The sequence below is a fragment of the Pseudorasbora parva genome, chromosome 25, assembly GCF_024679245.1.
Source record: "Pseudorasbora parva isolate DD20220531a chromosome 25, ASM2467924v1, whole genome shotgun sequence".
Lineage (NCBI taxonomy): Eukaryota > Metazoa > Chordata > Actinopteri > Cypriniformes > Gobionidae > Pseudorasbora > Pseudorasbora parva.
In genome coordinates this window covers 21,973,220-21,990,246 of record NC_090196.1, presented here as the reverse complement: position 1 = coordinate 21,990,246, position 17,027 = coordinate 21,973,220, and the positions used below count along the sequence as shown (strand labels likewise).

The following is a 17,027-nucleotide window of genomic DNA, read 5'->3' as shown; positions in this document are numbered from 1 at the left end:
TCATTAGACTCGAGATCATATCAGTATGGGCACAAAACATGACTCTTGAGCTTAAAGAGCATGAGACGTGACTTGCATGGATGTCTCAAACCTACTGAGTCTGCGTCATTACATCACACTAAATGTTATGTTTAGCATTACATGTGTGTAAATCATCTTGAAATGATCATAATGATTTTAATGATTCAGTTTGTAGCCTCCCGAACAAATGCACCTTAATTCTTCTCCGGAGCTTTCGTAATAGTGTCCCACTGCTTTTCAATCAACAGCCTGTTGTCAAGGTAACCACTCCATTAATTCTCATTCTTTCCTGATAATGTGTTCCAGGGCACCAGAGATCATCCTGGGCTTACCCTTCTGCGAAGCCATAGACATGTGGTCACTGGGCTGCGTCATCGCTGAGCTCTTCTTGGGCTGGCCGCTTTATCCAGGAGCGCTGGAGTATGACCAGGTAAGATAAGGCAGTGATCTCGGATAATGACCCACTTTGGTGTGTCGGGGCCATGCTAATGTGCGGTACAATATGACATCATTTGGTGTTCATCGAAGTCTTTGTGATAACTGTCTTCATAAAAAAGAAGAAGGATAATTGTTGTTATTAGCAGGAGGGTTGTGCAAAAGGTCCAGGTATAATGGAATGGGTCTAGGGTTTTGTTGCATTCAAAGTCTTAACAGTCGTGTTGAAGAGCTCAAACTTTCTCAAACCATTTGAGCATGCCAGATGGAGACTAATCAATAGTGTGTTTTGGACAACTGAGTATCTAGATTTCTTTTTCATGGAACCACCACAGAAACAACTTTAATTTAATAAAATTAACATTTTAATAGGTTAAGACCAGAAAGATCTTGCATATATTTTATTAAAATGTATTTTATTTATTTTTATTTTATATTTAAAAAAAAATCTTTTTATTTTATTTTAGAGATCGTTCTGGGTTTATGCTTCTGTGGTACCATTAACATGGTCACCATTTTGAATGATTTTTTTTTGTTATTATTTAATTAAATGTTTGTTCATATAAATGCATATAATATAGTTATTTCAATCTAATATATACTTGGTCAACCATTGTGAATCTTTGGAGGTAGAGAACAAAGTCAATTTACTCTTAAGGCAAATTTTTGTCAAACTAATACTAATAACTAATACTAAGTAATTAATAATAAATACATAAAATGAATAAAGATGTTTTCACCCACCAATAACAGTGTAGTGTGGTATTTAACAGTGTAGTATTCCAATCCATTCTGCAGAATTAATAATTTTTCCACACAAAAAAAGTACAGAAAACCCAACAAAAATATCTGCAGATTTGGTCATGGACTAGTTCATATTTAATTTATTTATATTAGGGCTGCAGCTATGGATTATTTTTGTAATTAATTAATCTAGCACTTAAACGATCAATTAATTGGATAATTACTTTTTTCTTTATTAAAGAGCAATACTAAATATATGAGAGAACAAAAGACGGGTATCTTAAAATTAATACCTTATTTGTTTTCTTTTTTTTGAAAATTAGTTTTATTGCTGAAATTGCACACATTAATAACTGTGAAACTAAACAATTTTAATGCATACAATGCCATATTATATCAAAATCTATTTCAAATTACTTTAAAAAGGTAAACATAGTTCAGTCTAAAACTAAACCTACAACCAATAAACCAAAATAATAGTAATATAAATAACAATAATACCTAAACATTATGTTGTGCAACTTAACTTTCATGTTTCAGCTTCAGCTCAGGCATGACATAAGCCTTTACTGTCTTCTGAAGGCTTTGTGGCTTTTTTAAGAAGCAAAAAATATTGTACAGGAAGGTAACTTGAATTTAGAACAACAGTAGAGATGGGCGTACTAGAGAAGAGATGTGCGGTTCAGCTCTAACGTCACCGAATCTGCAGTTAAAAACCAGACCTTCATCCGCAACCGATCGTCACAAATTCAAATCCTCCGTGTGAAGCGAGATGTTATCTTCACATATTAGCTACACTGAAGTAGGTTGTTTTAACAAAAAAAAAACTTCTTTGGCAAAATTACTTTTCTAAACCTAGTCCAGGGTTGACAACCTATACATCACATGGAGTAACCGCTGGAACGTGAGCAAACGCGAGAGATGCGTTTGTGTTTAATTCAGACAAAGTACGTCACACAGATGTACATTTTGAGCTAATCATTTATCATTGTAACAGCTTGTTTTATTAACTTAGTAGCTATAAATAGGGTTAAAGTGTGAGATTTAAATTACACAAATCAATGAAAGCACGCAGCGTTGCTCGTATCTTCTCAGCTGACGCGTGAACTTCCGCAAATGAAACTGAAATGAAGCTGAAGCTCAGCACACAGTTGTCTTCATTTAAAAATAGCGAGACTAAATGATATCACCAGTGCTGATGCCACTCTCTCTCACATCTCGACATGAACTGAAAATGAAAGTTAAAGACAATATTCATTGCGGTTTACCGTGAAATGAGTTCCGCGTCTTTATTAAATCAACACATTAATGATTTAACTCTCATCCACCCACAATTTTTGCGTTTACCCACCTGAACCACGGATATAACTGCAAACCACTCATACTCCTTACACAATTTTTTTTATTTCTGCAACATCCGTGTGTAGTTAAATGGACTAATCAAAGCGTTGAGGCAGATGATTTTGCCTCAAGGATTTTTTTTATTCTAATAACTTAGAAACTTAGTTTCTCGAGGAATCGTTCAGCCCTAATTTATATGAAATGTCCAGGTTTGCTGGCTCGGTATTTAAAGCGAATTTCAACACATAACCTTAAAAACTTGCACACATTAAAATGTGTGAGCGCGTTTGTCGTCACCATAGATCAGTTCTGCGGATAAACCAGATGTCGGAGGTGGTGTAAATGGCACATATGACAGTAGCAAAAAGTAGCTGGTCTGGGTTTGCTGACCACAAACCCCCGGGCCGCCTGTCCGTGCCAGCAATGGGTCCAGTTCCACGCCACACAGCAGAATGTATTTATAACCGAAAGCCCCACTCAAACACACACACCCTCTCTCTCTGCACTATCAGCAGGTTCTCACTTCAGCGCACTCTCTGTGTTTTTGCAGCGCTTTGGCAACCTGATCATGTCACTATAACACCCCTAAGATGCCATAAACACTGCTTGTTTAACACGCCGGTGTTGAGCCCCAGCGCTTGTAAAAGGAGAGGTGGCGTCATAGTCGAGAGAGGAAGGGACGGAAAGGAATGAGAGCGAGCAGCCAAAGAGGGCTTTGTAGTGGCTTGTGTTTTCACTGGTAGAGGCCCACTATGACACAGTCTTTCTGAGAAGCAACAGATGCACGCTTGAAGGCGAACTTCAGCAGAGTTCACTGACCAGTAATACTCGGTTTCCCAAGGCAACACAAGAACAATGGTGTTTTACACAGAGACTCATGCATTGGTGGGGTCGAACTGCTCCCTGCCTTCCCTAAAAAGACAGCGCTGTGCTTAGCCAAACACTGTTAATGCCTTTGTGATTTTATTTGCGTTATGAAGTCATCGCTTGTTACTCTCATAGATTTATAAAAGCGTGCTATTGCAAACAACACTAAAGCATTGATTTATACAACTAGGTAGTTAAAAGGGAGGCGTGTAGCATATGTTTAAAGATCTAAGGTGACTATTATTATGAACCTTAGTCCAGTTAGACAACTTATTTAAACATATTCAAATGAAATACAAAGCTGTTTTACAGTCATTGGTCATGTCTGTAAAATGCGTTTTCAGTGCTTGTTAAATGAATGTCAATATTTTCCCCGGGATTATTTTCACAGGCACTTTAATAAAAAAAAAAACACAATTTCAGTTCATTATTTGAAACGAATTCTCTGTTTTGAACAATTAAATAAATTATTTTTAAATTAATTTATAATAAAATTCGCATTAATTAGCTGTTAATAATCCACAAGATACACAGTTTCTTATGCTCACCAAGGTTGCATTTGTTTGATTAAAAACATTAATATTGTAATATATTCAAATTTTAAATAAATAATTTCCATTTTAATATATTTTAAAATGTCATTCGTCATGGCAAAGCTGAATTTTCAGCATCATTACTCCAGTCTTCAGTGTCGCCTTCAGAGATCATTCTAATATGCTGATTTGCTGCTAAAGAAACATTCTTTTTTTTATTATTGTCAATAAAAAAAGTTGTGCTGTTTAATATTTTTGTTGAAAATATAATATTTAAGAATTCTTTTTCTTTGATATTATCAGTTTTGAAAATCTTTGTGCTACTTTAATACATACATACATACATACATACATACATATATATATATATATATATATATATAAATATATATATTAATATATATATATATATATATATATATATATATATATATATATATATATATATATATATATATATATATATATATATATATATATATATATATATATATATATATAAATATATATATTAATATATATATATATATATATATATATATATATATATATATATATATATATATATATATATATATATATATATATATATTAATATATATAATTTTTGTGAAAGTGGTCAAAACCCCTGACGGTGGCTGGCAACTTAAAAAACAAACAAAACAAAAAAAACACTGGTGGCGAAAGAGTTAAACAGTAAAAAAAAAAAAAAAAAAAAAAATTATTATAATATATATATATATATATATATATATATATATATATATATATATATTATAATAATTTTTTTTTTTTTTTTTTTTTTTACTGTTTAACTCTTTCGCCACCAGTGTTTTTTTTGTTTGTTTTTTTAAGTTGCCAGCCACCGTCAGGGGTTTTGACCACTTTCACAAAAATTGAATAGCCCAGAGAATATTTTGTTTTATGAATTTAGAAAAAAGAGCTGACCCTCTCTAAAATAAAAATAAAAACACTTTTATGCATTTTCTTGCATTCCTTTTTTATCAATACTTGAATACGGGTAAAAAATTTAAAATAGCAACATTTTGAACAAAAAGCTAAGAAAATCACATTTTTGTGAAAGACTACATCCAGATCAGATTCAGAGTGATGATCAAACACAGATGGAGTAGATCGAGTCTATCAACACCCCTAATGCTTACACAGTCCTGTAACTTGTCCTGGGTCCACATTTGATTCAGTAACATTAGGCAGTTTTTGTCACCCCCAGTGTTATTTGCCCTGATCAATGGTTCATTTCTAAGCCTGTTGTCATTCAATTGCAATTAAACTTGCTTACTCTACTGTAGCTATACTATTAATCAATCTGGATTAAAAACGACACATTTTGCCTTGCGTTGGCTTGCTTTAAGCCTGTGTGCTGTGAGAGGATTGACATCTGTTGTGGGCAGAAAGAGTGGCCAGCATCTTGACTTGGCATCTTAATAAAGCCTTGGGTAGCAGCAGACCCCATACTGCGCTCTGTATTGGGAGTTAAACACCGAGCTTACTGAATTTAGCCTTCATGAAGCTCATCTCAGAGCTTGAAATAACAACTGAAGAAGTTACTTATATTTGTCTCTTTTGTTGTGTATATCAGAGTTGGTTTTGCTGGTCGATTGATATCACTGTGCTTTGTAACATCTTGATCCTTTTTTTCATCTTGAACATGCACAATCATATTTATCTTTAGTAAGCAAGCACTAGGGTTGTGATACAAATATACTTGTCAAGACAGAATACCATTCTGTATGGTTCATTGGTATTTTGGCACACAGTTCCCCTGCTGCATACCACTCATAGGGACCTGCCTATTCCTGACCAATCTTATCTCAAATTACTTCCTCTTGGAATAGTGGAAAAGTACCATCACCATCTTGTCATGCTTTGAAAATCAAAGTTTTGTCAAGTAGGATTTTCAGAGGGATTTAGATTTATTTGGTATATCAGAAACGAGACTGTTGAGATCCACTAATAGTGAAAACATCTCTGCAGATTCGTTACATCTCTCAAACTCAAGGGTTGCCGGGAGAGCAGCTTCTGAATGTGGGGACGAAGACGGCCCGATTCTTCTGCAAGGAGTCAGATTCACCGTACGCCACCTGGAGATTGAAGGCAAGGGTCCAATTTTTCATCCTCATAACCAGACATTGCTGCCATAAACAGCATAGCTCTCTGGATTGAGAAACTGTATGCCTCACATAACGTTTTGATGGAAGTTTCTTATGTAATAACTTCAAACACGCTTCCTGTTTCTGCAGACGACTGAAGAACATGAGACCGAAACAGGACTGAAGTCCAAGGAGGCGAGGAAGTACATTTTCAGCTGTCTCGATGACATTGGACATGTAAGACCTTAATCCTGTGTAGCTATTTTTTTTAAAGCTTTTTGTTTGCATATGCTTGTCATAAATCAAGAAGTGTTGAGAACTTGTTGCTATTAACAGTAATTATCACTGATTAATAATGTTTGTAATGATGATAATTATGATCTATACCACCAACAATAATTATAGTTCTAATAGCAATAATAATAATTTAATAACATAATAATATTAGATCTGTTAATAATAATGATATTAATCACATAACAATAATAAAAAATAATTGTGGTAGTAGTAATAATAATAATAATAACTGTTGTTATTTTAATGCATTTATTTATTTATTTATTTGTCTATTCATTTATCAGGTGAATCTAATGCTCAACATGGAGGGCTGTGACCAGTTGGCAGAGAAAGCTGACAGAAGAGAATTTGTGGACCTGCTGAAGATGATGCTGATGATTGATGCCGATCAGAGAATCGCCCCTTCAGATGCACTTACTCACCCTTTTGTCACTATGCAGCACCTGATGGATTTCCCCCATTGCAACCAGTATGTCCAGATTTCACTGCCAATGCCAATTTCTTTGAATCTTGTCTATTTTGTGTGGTCATTCTCGAAAAATCGGTTGCATGTCTCCAACAGTGTCCAGTCTTGTTTCCACATCATGGATGTGTGTCACTCAAGAAGCATTTACGATACTCTCAACCGCAACAAAGCACCCCCACTCATGAAGCCCGTGACGCTTCCAAGTGCTCCAAATATCACCGTCGCCTTCAACAAAATGCCATCTGTCCACTCTCAGGTAAAACTGCACGCTCTGAAAAGTCTCAGGGTTTAAGCGCAAGGAAGAAGACGACAGATTGTTCCTGAGACTGATCTATTTACCTTTCCATTTAGACTCTGCCGCCTTCTGCTCCACCTGTGGTGCACCCTGGAATTCCCATCCAGACAGGAAGCGCCCAGTTTGGGTGTAACGATTCCTTTCAGCAGGCGCTCATTCTATGCCCTCCTGCTCTTCAAGGTACTCGATTTCATATTAGTGACATGCACATAATAATGCCAACTAGGAATATATATATATATATATAAAACTAGGTCTAGGTTTGTAGTAGTGCAAAAATGTCTGTAATTATTATATATCAATGTGACTATAAAATGAATTATGATTGTACTCTAAAATTAAAATGACTATTGTTGTTATTACTACTACCAAATTAAAATATTAAGCAAAATAAGAAATGTTACCATTATTTAGTAATTTAGTTTAGTTCAACTATAAAAATGGTAATTTGTACTATCACCCAAATGTATTTTAGGTTTTCTATCTTGTATTAAGTTGAAATATTTTATATAAAAATTAGAGTTTTATGGATTATGATATTGACCTTGAGTTTGCTAAAAATGTAATAAACAAACAAACAAAAATGATGTTTCTTATATTTATGGCTGTCTTAATTTTTTTTCATTTTAAAACCATCAGGATTTTATTTTGGTCGAAACCACATGAAGACCTTAATTTGGTTGTTTAACTCTACAGGAATCCCTTCAAATCCAAATCAGCCAGCAGGATATTCGGTTAGAATGGAGAACACTCTTCCTCTGGTGACCCAAGCCCCAGCTATCCAGCCATTACCCATGAGACCAGGAGTTATAGCACAAGTAAATTCCAATTTCACAAGATAATGTGGAAAAATAATGGAAAACAGCCAAAGGGTTGTTATCCATCTTGATGCACCAGTTTCGATATTAAACTCGAAGCCAGATACATTACAAAGGTTCAGCATTGTCCTTTTTTGACCTTTCAGCAGCCGTGGTCCAACAGAACTCCACAGATCCTGGTGCCAGCTTGGCAGCAGGTCCCACCACCTGCTACGAGCTTGGCATCCGATACAGTCGTTGGACCGCAGAGGCGAGGAGACTGGGGGTAAGAAGATCAAGAAGGAGCCGCGCCTCGAATATCATGCGCTGACATGACCTCTTGAGCATTTCGTTGACCATTGTTTTCTTTGTTAAAGGAAAGTGCGGCCACACAGCAGCCATTACAGTTCGGTGATGCCCCAGGCTATTGTTCCCAACCAAATGGCTGTGTCAGCCCATCAGCCTATAAACATTGGCATCGCTCATGTGGTCTGGCCTCAGCCGGCATCTAACAAGAGGAACAAACCCAGCCAGAACAGGTGAGCATTGGCATTAGCTATTCGAACCTTATGATACTCTTGTTAGAGGCGACTAATTTGGTTTTGATTCAATGGATCCTTTTTACAGACTGTGAGGCACTTCCGCAGAGCTTAACACACACACAAACATAAATATAAATAACTATTAGCAATAATTCATTAGTAAGATTAATATAGTGGCTTCTGCTTCTGAGAACCTTAGAACGGTCCAAAGGATCCATAACATTTTGATAAAAGGCAGAGCGGAGATGGATATTCATTCTTTCTGCTTTTTAGGAGTATGAATGTCTCACACTTCACGGACACACAGCCCTCAGTGTGTCTGTCACCAAAGATGGCGGACAGGTTGGCGAGTGCGGAGCAACAGCAGAGTTCTCCTGGCAGAGGGGTACAGGCCCAAGTGAAGCAGGAACCTGAGCAGGTGGAGGAAGAGGGCTGCTGTAAGGCAGCAGTGGCCAATCAGCAGCGAGAGTCTATCGTTAGAGAGTCGCCCAGTCCGGTGGTTAGCGTCATTAGTATAAGCAGCGGCACAGATGAAGAGGATCAAGCACAGAGGTGCTCTCTTAACAAGTGAGTTTAACCCTCAATATGCACTCACGTTTACAGTTTGGGGTTGATACGTTTTTCTTTTTATGTCATTTAAATGGAAATGGAAGTGTTTTGTAACATTATAAATGTCTTTTCTGTCATGTTTGTTAAATTTATTGCATCCATGCTAAATAAAACTATTACATTCTTTACAAAGTATTCAGTATTCAGGCAGAGGTGGTGTGACTTATTTTACTTTCAAATAGATCATAACGTTATTTGCATATTAGAAAATACACCCTCTTTAAGTTAGACTGTGAGTGGGATGTTTTAAATGGTGGATTTCAGGAAATAAAATGCTAGTATAAAATGCTGTCAGTTGCATTTATTTCTGTTTAGCTTGCATACACATGGCTCTTGTAACTAAATCGATTGCTATGTGGTCTATGACAGGTGTAAGGGCAGTCCAGAGTGTGAAGCATGCACAGGCTCTCTGAACATGGGGCGAGTGTGTTCCCTCAGCAGTCCTGATAGCAGTCTCAGCACCAGCTCCTCAGCCTCGGTTCAGTCCAGCCCCTCGCCATGCAAAAGGCCCAGCAGGTACGGCATTTTATATTCAACACCAGTAGAACTGTGAGGTAAGGTTGCGTCTGTATGTATTGTGATGTTTTTTTCCCTCCTGTGCCTTACTGCAGTATATCAGAAGATGACGGCCATGAAAGTGGTTGTGAAACAGTAGACGGCTCGCCCCCTTCAGACTCCTCCCTAGGGCCCCACGACAGCCCCTTCCCCGAAAGACATTTCCTGACCAATCAGAACCACAACCAGGAACCCCAGGCCAGGCGTGGACACCCCAACACAAGGCTGAATAAACCTGCAGTGAGGACCGTGGTGGTGCCGCCCATGAGAGTGCTGAACAATAACCATCATCCCAACAGTGAGCACCACACAGCTGGCACAGGTATGAATGGGCCAGCCAAATGTTGAAGAATAACTCAGTTGTAGATCTTCAGAAACATTAGTGCCTATGTTTTTGGAAATAACATTTCGGGGTTGATACAGGCTGTCGAACATTACAGAAAATCATTTCAACTTGTCCTTTAGATTGTAAAAGCCAACCAAAAACGGAACCGTTACTATGGAAGTCTATAAGGCCTTTAATTAATTTGAGCTGAAGCGTCATCTAAATCAACCTTTTATCTTTCTATGCTTTTATCTTTCTATGCTACTAAAAGACGTCATTCCTGTCGGTGGAGTTTGCTTCATGTAATAGCTAAACAATAGCTACACTACCATACAAAAGTTTTTCATTGTTTTTTAAAAGGCTCTCATGCTTGCCAAAGGCTGCATTTATCTATCAATATTATCTATCAAAAATACAATAAAAATGTATTCCAGTGATGCAAAGCTGAATTTCAGCAGTTTTCAGTGTCACATGATCCTTCAGAAATCGTTCTAATATGTGGATTAAAAACAATTGTGCAGTCATAGTTTTGTGTAAATCATGATACTTGTTTGGCAGTTGGATTCTTAGATGAATTCAAAGTTCAAAACAGCAGCATTTATTTTTATAGCATTATAAATGTCCCATGGTCACTTTTGGTCAATTTAATGCGTCCTTGCTAAATAAAAGTAAATACAAATGTAAAAAGTAACAAGTCTTTGCACAAATATGCACTCTTACCCTTTTTTGGATAAAACCAGTTTTAATGTCATTGTGTATTTTAAATTACATCCTAGTGCAATGCTATGCTAAATAGACTTCTGTTGTAAGTGCATTACAACAAATTTATATATATATATATATATATATATATATATATATATATATATATATATATATATATATATAAAGGATGGTGAGAGAGATTTTCTGTGCCATAAAGAGCTGAACTTCTGTCAAACCTATAATGGTTCTTTCTCTTATGCAGGTTAATGTACAACTATTTCTTCAAGTGCTATTTTGCATCCCATTTACATCCACAGCTCAGATTTTACATAGCTGCGTATTAAATATAGAAACTGACTTGCTTCATGTCGTACCGTTGAACAGTTGCTGTTTTCTGAAATAGCTTTTTTGTGTGGTATACAGACTGGTTTCTCTGAACTGACTTTTAAGTCTTTCAGTCTAAAACTGGGCTGTTATTACAAAGTTCCTTCTGCACAACCAGTTTTTAGTGTGGTCACAGCAAATGTCTACTTTACAGGTCATAGGAGAGAAACAGGAAGTTGCCACAGAGGCTATCGCAGGTGATTATGGGTATAACGTGCACTGCGACCCTGTGTCTTGTGCGCGACATCCCAGTGTTGAGTGAGACCCTTTCGGTTTGAGCTTCCTCTCCCATACCTGTGATCTTTTTTTCACTGCTGTATTCATTTTTTACTCTGCGTGTTGACTGCCCTAAATTGATTTACTTTATTTTTTTGGAAAATATTTTCCTGGCTCCCCCTTTCGTATCAAAGCATATCTGTCCCGCTTCCTACATGGAGCCAATGCTTTGTTTTTTTGACGCATGCTATGAAAAAAATCTTGCTGAAGCGGTAAACTCTTAGAGGCTTCTCATGGCACGTTACCCTGGCAACATGAACATGTTTGTTTTGGGGTGTCCATGGAAAGTTTGAGGAGAGTTTATGTTTTAGATACATTGCTATCTAAGTTTGTTTCCAAGTTGGTAGGCCCTCAGTTTTTATGTTTTTCAACCTTGCAGTTCGTACTTGTTGTTTTTGATGTTTGAATCACTTTCATGTGAGCAGAACGTCAGTGAATACTGGCAGCCGATTCAGTTCGTGCAAGTTACAGTTCTGTGCCAAACTGCAAACGTTCATTTGTATTAGCTGAAGTTTTGCATTTAAGTTGAATTATCCTTCTTTCCTCCTATCCCTTTTGTCTGTTGATCACTCATTTTTCGGTCTTTTCTGCTTTCTGTAGTCTTAGAATCCTCCTGCCAGTCCAGAGGTCGCTGCGGCCCAGGACGACTGAGCCACCTTTCCACGCCCACGCTGTCCCGCCAGCAGAAACTGAGCTCTTCATTCCAGCCACAGCCGCCAGGCTTTGGCCAGGTCTGTCTTCTCTCGGTAATACTGTGCAAATTGAAAACGCAGTGAAAACACTCTGTAGTTCACACTTAATTAATCATTTTACTAAATTAAACAGTGAATGCTGATGTTGAAGGAATTCCAAAACAACTTTTTAGATCCCAAACAGTACATGGATTCAAATGTTTTGCTTTTAAATCTGTCGCTACTCTCATTTCCTAGTGACTTTAATAGAAAATTGGGCAGTCCATGAGCTCTAAGTTGATATTTAAAATGTTTGTTGCTTCCCCTCTCAGGTCCAGCATTACGGCTCTTGCCACAAGGAGTGGAACGGCAACTACCGGCAGCCGCGCCGACCGCAGGCCTTCATCCCACCCATGGTGCACGGCCACACCTTCCCGCTTCCCCACGGCAGCCCCACACACTCGGCCGGCCACCCACCACCTCCCGCCCTCCTCTCCTATCCACCTTCCGCGCCCGTGGCCCATCTCTTGCCTTCGCCGTGCCCACCGCCGGGCCCTCGGCCCGTCTTGCAGCCCGCCTACAGCCTGGTGCACCACCAGGGCATCAGCGTGGGCATCAACCACAGGCTTCTGCCCTCCCCCACCCTTCTCCCGCAGGGACAGTTCAAAGCCCTCTTTCCCCCGCACTCCTATGTGGCGTCGCCCGTCTACGCAGGCTTCCCCCTCAGCCCCAGCAAACTCAGTCAGTACCCATACATCTGACCTGGAGCCCGCGGCAGCCACGCGCACGCAGCCGGCACTGAGCCGCGACGTCTTTCTTTTCATTTCCTTTTCTTATAAAGTTTGACAATGATGATGATGCAAATTGAGCTTTACAGATATCATGGAGAATAAAACAAACAAATGGATGCGTGAGCAAAGTGGAGTGAGTGGATTGAACACAAAAACTCACTTTTAATGTGTTTTTGCACATTTGATACAACAAAATCTCTAGTCGTGAGACCCCGCGGCAGAGGGCCGCAGCAGTTCCCCTATGCTATTTTTCGATATTGCCTTTGACGTGTGCGTTTGACACAGTGACTCTCGTTCAAGCCATCCCTGTCTCCAGTGTGCGTGCGAGTCCCCCTTGTGGCGACCCGGTGTTAATTGTCCGTATTTTTCCGTAGTAGCCCCATGATCCTCAGTGTTAAGTCTCTCTTTTAGACCGGTGTTCAAAAGGTTCTGTCACGCTGCATGTCTCTGCATGGGCAAAAACCAATGTTGGACTTCAAACGGGGAAGGGGGGATGAAGGGAGGGAGGGGAGGGGGGGACTGCAAACCGTCGCTTTTCACCCTCTGTGTATATGTTGTAAGACTTGCTGCATTGAATCCTCGGGGTTCAATAAACAGTGCCTTAAAATACATGTTGTCGCAAGTTACCCCGAGTCCTACGTGCAGTCACGCGTGTACCGGACTGCAGCACTTGAAACATTTTCAATCGTTATTTGTGATTTTTATATTAGGGCTGTTTCATAGATCTTTTTGGTTTTTTCGTGCTTGGTGCATTTGCGTATTTGTTGGCTTACATAATCTACTTCGGTGTCATTTATCATTATTTAATTCATCTCTTAGGCTCCCGACAGGAGTTTTTGTTCGGAAAGCGGATTTCGCGTCGATCCAAACACACCCTAACGGGACGATTAAATCACCCGATTGGCTATTTACGCCTGCCGAGTGCACGACGAGGCTCATGATTTGACCTTTTGCACGGGCGGAATGTGTTGTTCAACGCCTTAGATGATTTGCGAAACAGTCCTTTGCGTGTGGTATTTACAGGTGGATGTATTAACGCTGAGTGGTAGCAGAGTTCGAGTTTTCGAGTATAACGTGCTTCGCCGTAGCAGAGGCCGATGAACTATGTATAGAAACGTTTGAGTACTTTCATATTTGATAATCTGTTTCTACTCTAATAGTATTTACACTGTTTAATGAAACTGCAATACAATCCATAGTTTTCGGGGTGTGTTTTTTTCGTTTTCTTTTCATCAGTCCTATGTTAATTTTTAGACTTAGAAGTGTCATCGGTGTTGGACTCGTATCAGCAGATAGCTCTTTGATGATATTGTATGGTTTCATGTTTGCTTCGTGCAGAATTATTCAGTATTGAGTATCCAACTGTAAAGTCTATCATTGCTGGAGTATTCAGTGCTTTATACGACGAGAGTTGATCGTGTGCAATTTTCTTCATAGATGCATGTGAAAAGATTGGATTTTGTATTCCCTCGCTCAACATTTAATTGCTTTTTTTGACGCTGGCTGTTTATTTCATACATTCCGTCAGGGAGAAATAGCTTTTTTCTGTGTGATTTTCTTGTCTTTTTTTTTTAGATTCGAGTTTATTCATTAGGTGCATTCATTATTATGCTTTCGCTACACCAAAGACAGTAATTCATTTCTTAAGCAGAGTAGCTACTGTTTTAGCGTAGACCTCGGACGTAGTGTAGTTGAGGCCGTATTTAACAGAAAAATCTATGTAAAAATGTTGAGGTTGATGTTTAGCTTTTTCGGGCAAGTTATGACTTTGTTTCATTTATTCTTGAATGTATCATAGATAAGCTGCTATATACTGATTGCCACTTCATAATAGCTGTGAAATTAGATGATTAACTTTGTTCTTAGCCTTCTTATTTTTATATATGTCTAATTACCTTGAAATAGAAGTGAGATGATGATTTGTTTGTTTGTTTGTTTTTGGGTTTTACCGTACTGATTGGCATCAGAAGCATTTTAATGCCTCTCTCTGTTTTGCTTTCTATTTTTTGAAGTGTCATTGTAACTACTGTATTGCAAGTAATGGAGATTTTTTTGGGTTTTCGTGTGCGTGGGTTTTGTATTCTTTTACGTTTCGTTTGCATCAGTGTTTTATCTGTTGTTATCTTGGGGCTAATCTTACGTATTAGATGCATATTGGTGTATATCTATCTTAGTACGTATATTTGCATTATGTTAAAGCATAGCTTGCAGGATAGATTTAACTTTTTTGTTTTAAGTATCAATATAAACTCTCTATTCAGTGACCCACACATCTCACCATTTCAGAATATTAATTTCAGCACTTGATAAGCTAGGCTAAATTTAGGTTTGGGCAAAAGAAGAATCATATTTGGGTGCCTCAGTGCTTAGAATTGTGATTTAATTTTCCCCGTTATTAATATTATTTTACATTGAAATGCACACAAAGTCGTATCAAGTATATTAATGTATTAAGAAATGAAAAAACGATACAGAATGCACGTTTTTTGCTTGCGTTTGAAGGCGGACTGTTCGCTAGCTCTGAAAACCAGGAGCAACCGTTCTCATTTTGTGGCCGATTACACAAGGGTGTTTTCATTCCCGCATCGGCCCCTGCTCTTAAAAGCGCGCGACACTGCGTTAGTGCCTTTGAAATGTGCTTCAGACCTTTATATCCCCTTTACGAACACTGCCTGCCAGCCTCTTCCTCGCTTTCATGCTTGATCGAGGAATGAAAGCGTAACTGCAGTGTTTGATAGTCGTAACTGAAGTGCTCCGCTTAAAAGTAGATCGTAATCCACGGTAGACTTCCTGTTGGATGTTGATAACCCGATAACCAATAGCGAGTGGAACTTGGTACTCATGCAATGCAGTAATCACCTGTAAGGTGAAAAATGGATGTTTGTTTCTCAAAAACGTGGAAAGAATCCAATCATTCTTGATTCATATTTTTATGACCAACAACAACAAGAACAACAACAAAAAAAACAATAATGAAATGATATCAGGGATTGTTGTTATTATTATTATTATTATGCTGACTAAACACCCAAGACACGGTTTTCTTGTATTTGGGAAGCTTTACATGATACACTGTGAATGTAAACCACCATTTGTAAAGTGGAATGAACATTGCCCTTTGTTTCACAGGACGTTATCAGAGTTTATCGCTTTAGCATAGCTGACTTCATGGAGATACAGTCCAAAATGTGATGTGGTTCCTCGCATTATGACCCTCTATTTTATATTTAGCATGTAGCACTAGAGATGAGTACTAAATCGCTACTCATGCGCACATTATATGAATTCTTTTCATTAATTCACTGCAAGTAAACATTTCGGAAATGTTTTCCTTCTAACAAGGTCTACCAAACCCAACCTAATAAGAGGACGGAGGGATCTGCAAACGATACTAAAGTTGAAATGTCTTTGAAACTCCCAAACCAAACAGTCTTTTTGTTTTCTTTGATTCATGTTTTTTCTTTTAGAACTTGTACAGTTAATTCAGGGTCCTTGTATTTGTCATATGTGCTACTGTGTAACACTTGCCGTAAGATTTGGGTTGGATTGCTTTAGATCTATTTTTAACTCTTCTGCAGATTTATATTTTAGTAAAAGTTAAATCTCACTGCAAGTTATCGGATAATATTTAGACTTAAGAGCGAACCGACTTGATTTACTAAATCTGAACTGTTACTGTTTTCATATTTGTACTTTTTTTGTGGCTTTTTGATTTCTGTTTGCTTTTGATTTCTATGCTACATTAGTTTGCCATGTAGCCACTGCACTGTGCAATATTCACTATATGAGGACTGGGAACCTTTTTTTTCTCCTTTATTTTGGATGTAATGTCTCTTACAGTTTGCGGTCGTATTTCTCTCTAGTTCTCAGTGATTTATATGTGACCAAGCCTTATGTACTTTGTCACAGAAAGCGGGTTTTCCTGGTGACTATTGGTGAGTGTCAAATTAAAGAAATTATGGTGTATTGTCAAAATTCACTTTGAATTAAAATATATATTGCTGCAGGCACACGATGTTTGTTTGTCTTTATTTAAAGAAATCTTTAAGACAGCAGAGAATATTAAGAATGTGGTGTGTTCCAACTGAATGGAGGTTCTAAATAAGTACCTTCTGAAGATTATATTTTAGTTACATCAGATTTTTTCAGATTTCATTTAAAGTATAATATTGGGCCTGGTAAGATTTTGTTCATACAATTTAATTTTGGGAATGGGGCAATCTTATATTTACTTATTTTATACAAAAATAAAATCTTGTTCC

General features: G+C 37.8%; 1 protein-coding gene across 1 annotated transcript in view; it reads left to right on the top strand.

Annotated features, from left to right (window-relative positions):
* The window catches only part of hipk3a (homeodomain interacting protein kinase 3a), a 43,221-nt gene extending 26,446 nt beyond the window's left edge, over window positions 1-16,775 (top strand). The window contains 14 exon segments of the mRNA XM_067436966.1: window positions 328-451; window positions 5,937-6,056; window positions 6,203-6,289; window positions 6,634-6,818; window positions 6,912-7,071; window positions 7,167-7,290; window positions 7,807-7,928; window positions 8,075-8,193; window positions 8,285-8,446; window positions 8,723-9,016; window positions 9,428-9,574; window positions 9,670-9,935; window positions 11,904-12,034; window positions 12,307-16,775. Of these exon segments, the coding sequence (XP_067293067.1) occupies window positions 328-451; window positions 5,937-6,056; window positions 6,203-6,289; window positions 6,634-6,818; window positions 6,912-7,071; window positions 7,167-7,290; window positions 7,807-7,928; window positions 8,075-8,193; window positions 8,285-8,446; window positions 8,723-9,016; window positions 9,428-9,574; window positions 9,670-9,935; window positions 11,904-12,034; window positions 12,307-12,735 (2,470 nt within the window). The 3' untranslated portion in view covers window positions 12,736-16,775.
* Window positions 16,776-17,027: the final 252 nt, after the last annotated feature.